This window comes from Aphanomyces astaci (genome assembly GCF_000520075.1).
Source record: "Aphanomyces astaci strain APO3 unplaced genomic scaffold supercont1.78, whole genome shotgun sequence".
NCBI lineage: Eukaryota > Oomycota > Saprolegniomycetes > Saprolegniales > Verrucalvaceae > Aphanomyces > Aphanomyces astaci.
Genome location: NW_009798341.1, coordinates 242528 through 246675, shown reverse-complemented (window position 1 = coordinate 246675; position 4148 = coordinate 242528). Strand labels below are relative to the sequence as shown.

Here is a 4148-nt window from a genome sequence, read left to right as displayed (position 1 = left end):
ATAAGAAAAGTAACCGTCAAAGTGCGTCATAATAAGCTTTCTCAAGATATTCAATGCACTATTTATGACTATAGTTTAGTAAGCATAGTACAATGCTGAAGCAACATAAACACAATAGAAGTCTAATTTGACTGTATTTTCTTATTTGTACAGAAAGTACAGTACATACAGTATGTAGGACCGTACTTAATACTAGTATTCCAGTACGTACATTACAACGTACATCAGTACATAGAAGATACTACAAGTACACACTAGTACATGTAGGTACTGTACGGTGCTGAACGGAATACAATGATCTACAGTTAACGTTAACGTAGGGGGGTTCAAAGGAGTTAGTTAGTACGAGTACTACGAGCACAATATTTAACTGTATACTAGTAGTGTGTACAGTATGTAGTACTAGGAACTAAGTAGTATCATGTGTTGTATGCGGATGTACGAATTGAAGTGGGGTACGTACGTACTAGTACTATTAATAGTCTACTGTACCTAGTACTGTAGTAGTATTTCCAGGAGTGTAATACAGTACTACTAGCAGTACTTACTAGTATTAGTAGTACTACGTAGTACTTGAATTCATACTACAGTTGTACTAAATACTCGGAGTAGTACTAGTACTACTAGTAGTACTGTATTTCCATGGAATCGGTATTCATACTGTACTATTAATACTGATGTACCAGTACTACGTAATAGTATTAATATCCATATGTATACCTAGTAGTACTAATAAAAGGTATCCCAGTACTACTACTATTAATATGTGGTACTATGTACTACGAAGTATTAATAGTAGTGCTATTTATAGTAACTTACAGTTAGTATCAACGTAGTAGTACTGGCTGTAGTATGCAGTAGCGCTCCTTAGTATTAGTACTACTAATAGTACAACGTAGTACTGACACTGGAATTGAGTGGACTATTCAACGAATACGTAGTATAAATAACGTTACTACTACGTAGTATTAATCGAAGGATATGATGAACACAAGGAGACTGCGCCCAAAGCGTAAGCGGTATACAATGGTTTATGATTGGCTCTGGTATTTTGCCCTCGTGTGGTCACAAAACGGTAAAAATATGCCGTTTCCGGTAGATACCAGGTTGCCAAAACTGCATATTTCACCCCAAAAACGATAAAATAGCGTTTACCGTAGCACCATTGGGGATGCCCTTGTGTTAACTTATTGGTGTATTTCGCTGTTATCTTTTTAAACTATGACATACTAGCATGGGGAGTTCCAAGTAGTGTTCAGAAATAGCATGAGCCAATCAAAATCGACTTACCTCTTTTTTTTCGCGATTTAGAAAAATACCTCAGGGGCCTCTTTTTCTATACGGTAGTGAGTTGCGTAAAAAATCGCAGAAAAAGAGGCCTGTCCAAGTTCAGTAGATGTTTTTAGCAAATGAAAAAGTGGTACACCTACTCCGGAGTACTACTACTACAGTAACGTTAGTAGTACTTTTTAGGTTTTATGCGTATACTATACCACTACCGGTAGACCTCTCGTTCACTTTTAAACTTTACACCAAGATGACGTCGCCCGCTTTGTTCAATACCACCATGTCACGCCACCTCCCGCCTCGCCATCGGGTACCACAGCAGCCTGCCGCAGGAGCAGGATGCACCTCCAGTTTTACCTGGTCAACTCGTTGGACTTCGGCCGGCCCACTTCGTTCGTGATGTGCTGGACCCGCGTCGTGAGCGCATTCTTCGCTTCTGGTCTGATGTCGACATCGACCAGGTCGAGGAAAATCATAGCCAGCTGGTCGCCGCCTACAACAACGACCCCGTCCTGCGCCGCTCTCTTGACGAACACGACAATAGCACCACTTTCGATGACGCCCTGGGACGTCGCCCCTCGTCAATGGCTGCGTCTGTGCGCGTTCTGCGGTGGACTAGCGACCATCTACACTACCTCAGTCGAATATGACTTTTCGATCCTCAAATGGGATGCTTCAAAGATGCCAATGAGCGCGATATTTTGCAGTAAAGATTGTAAAGTCGGAGACTGTTAATGAAATAATAGCGCAACCATATTGATAATTGAAGTGATATTGCTAATTGCATAATCCAACGATGGTAGAATGCATAAATTAGCTTAGTTTATGTAGTTTATGCATAAGCATAATTTTATGAGGCCTGGCTTAGTGGTGCGACTGTAATTGCTATTTTACAGTTCTATCCAGGCAATTTACAGTTTTGACAATCCCACCGGGCGACTGTGACTGGTGCCTGAATCAATCCGAACCTTGCAAACCCGATGTCGTCGAGTACCTGGTAGTTGAATTTACCTTAAGTTCATGTCCCAACAACTAACTACGCAAATTCCGAGGGTGATCTCACATATACATTGTTAGTTTTTATGCGCGTCTCACATGAAAGCAACACACTTCAACCAAGACATCGTTTTTTTCTTAGTTTTCCCTTACAAATGCACAACACTACATATATGTTCTGTATCCATGAACCCTATTCCCACAACAAGCACTTCTTGGACGGGTTCAAGGTCGAGTCGGTGGGGCACTGGAACACACGGGCAAACTCAGCGTTGTTTTGCAACGCCCCTGTCACGCGGTACCGACCGCGCGGGTGCGTCTGCTTCAAAGATCTGAGGAGGAAGGCATCCGTGTTCTTGGAGCACGCGGATTGGGCGAACGACAAATAGAACAACTTGTCGCCTGCTTCTTCCGTGTACTGGGATGGGAACTCCTTCAAGTACTCGTGGTACGCGCGGAAGCTGGACTTGAGCCCCCCGTTGTCCGCAATGTTTTCATTCAAAGAGTCCTTGCCGCTGATGTTGCCCAATACATCGCCAGTCACTTCGCTCTTGGCGACAATGTTGGAGTATTGGTCGATAAAGCACTGGGCTTTCGTCTTGAACGCATCGTTGGTGGCGTTCGACCACCACTGTTTCAAGTTGCCGTCGCCATCGACTTTGCGGCCGCTTTTGTCGAAACCGTGGGTAATTTCATGTCCGATGACCATCCCGATGGCACCAAAGTTCTGGGCGGCGTCGAATTGGCCGTCAAAGAAAGGTTTTTGCAAAATGGCGGCCGGAAACACAATTGCATTATCGTGAGGGTTGTAGTACGGGTTCGCCGAAAAGGGGGCACGGTTGAACTTGCGCTTCTCCACAGGTTGTCCGTTCAGCTTCAAGTTGGTGTCGATGTTCACTTGAGATACCTTCCACCGGTTGTTCAAATACGCCTTCGAGTCGAACGTGAGCGTGGGGTACAGCTGCGGCTTCTCTGGGCCACCCAATAAGTGTATAAGCTTGGACAGCTTCTTTTGCGCGTTGGCGCGAGTCGAGTTGTCCAACCACTCGGAAGTGGCAATGCCAGTGGAGAAGGACGACTTCAAGGCCTTGACGAGATCGTCGGCCGTCTTGGCTGCATCAGCCGACAACACCGCGTCTATGAAGTACTGGCCCAAGAGATCTCCCACGGCCTTACTCGTCTCAGATATGCAGTAGTTTTCACGAGTAGGTTCCACCTTATGTCCATAGATCTTCTTGCCGAATAAGTTCCAATTGGCCGTGCGGAATTCAGGGGTCAAGTAGTTCGACGAGGCGTGGATGAGCTTGTACTCCACGATGGTGCGGAGGTTGTCCAGCGTCGTGTTCTTCAACAACCTTTCGGTCCTGTTAAAGTAATTCAAGCCCTTAAACCCCACCCAGTCATTCGACCCACCCCACTGGTCGTAGATGTCGAAACCGTGGGCCTTGAGCCACGAGCCGACAAGCAGCGGGTACTTCTGGTCCAGTTGGGAGTACGTCAACGCAGTATACGGGGACACAACGGCTTCCATATCCTTGAGCTCCCTGTGGGCGACACCCAACTGCGTTTGCTCGAAACGGATGATCACCGGCACGGCAGCCGCCGCTTGCTCAGCAGTGTAGCCAGCTAGCTGCAACACCGTCGCAATGTACACCTTGTATTCGGCTTCGACGAACTTCCAGTCGGAAGGGTTGGTGTAAAATATGTAAGCCAGCGATAGGGGGTCTTCGTGAGCGAAGAGGGCGTTCTTGGTCGAGTCGTTCTCGTCAGCTCTGGATCTGATGTCGACGAAGGCAGGAATTCCGTTCTTGGCCAATTCACCAGCCACGATGAGGAGGTCCAACGTGGTGTTGGCCGACCGAATG

The 4148-nt window shown here is 46.2% G+C and overlaps 2 protein-coding genes across 2 annotated transcripts in view; one reads left to right on the top strand and one right to left on the bottom strand.

The window, feature by feature from the left end:
- Positions 1 to 1626: 1626 nt before the first annotated feature.
- H257_16028 (hypothetical protein) lies at positions 1627 to 2040 on the top strand (the record flags this gene model as incomplete). Its single annotated transcript, XM_009844349.1, has 1 exon — positions 1627 to 2040. The coding sequence occupies one exon, from the start codon at positions 1627 to 1629 to the stop codon at positions 2020 to 2022; it is 396 nt and encodes a 131-aa protein (XP_009842651.1). The 3' UTR covers positions 2023 to 2040.
- Positions 2041 to 2476: 436 nt separating this feature from the next.
- Positions 2477 to 4148, bottom strand: part of H257_16027 (hypothetical protein) — a gene marked incomplete at both ends in the record, with an annotated part of 1994 nt that continues 322 nt past the window's right edge. Inside the window, one exon of the mRNA XM_009844348.1 lies at positions 2477 to 4061. Coding sequence (XP_009842650.1) covers positions 2477 to 4061 — 1585 coding nt within the window. The remainder of the gene's footprint in view (positions 4062 to 4148) is intronic.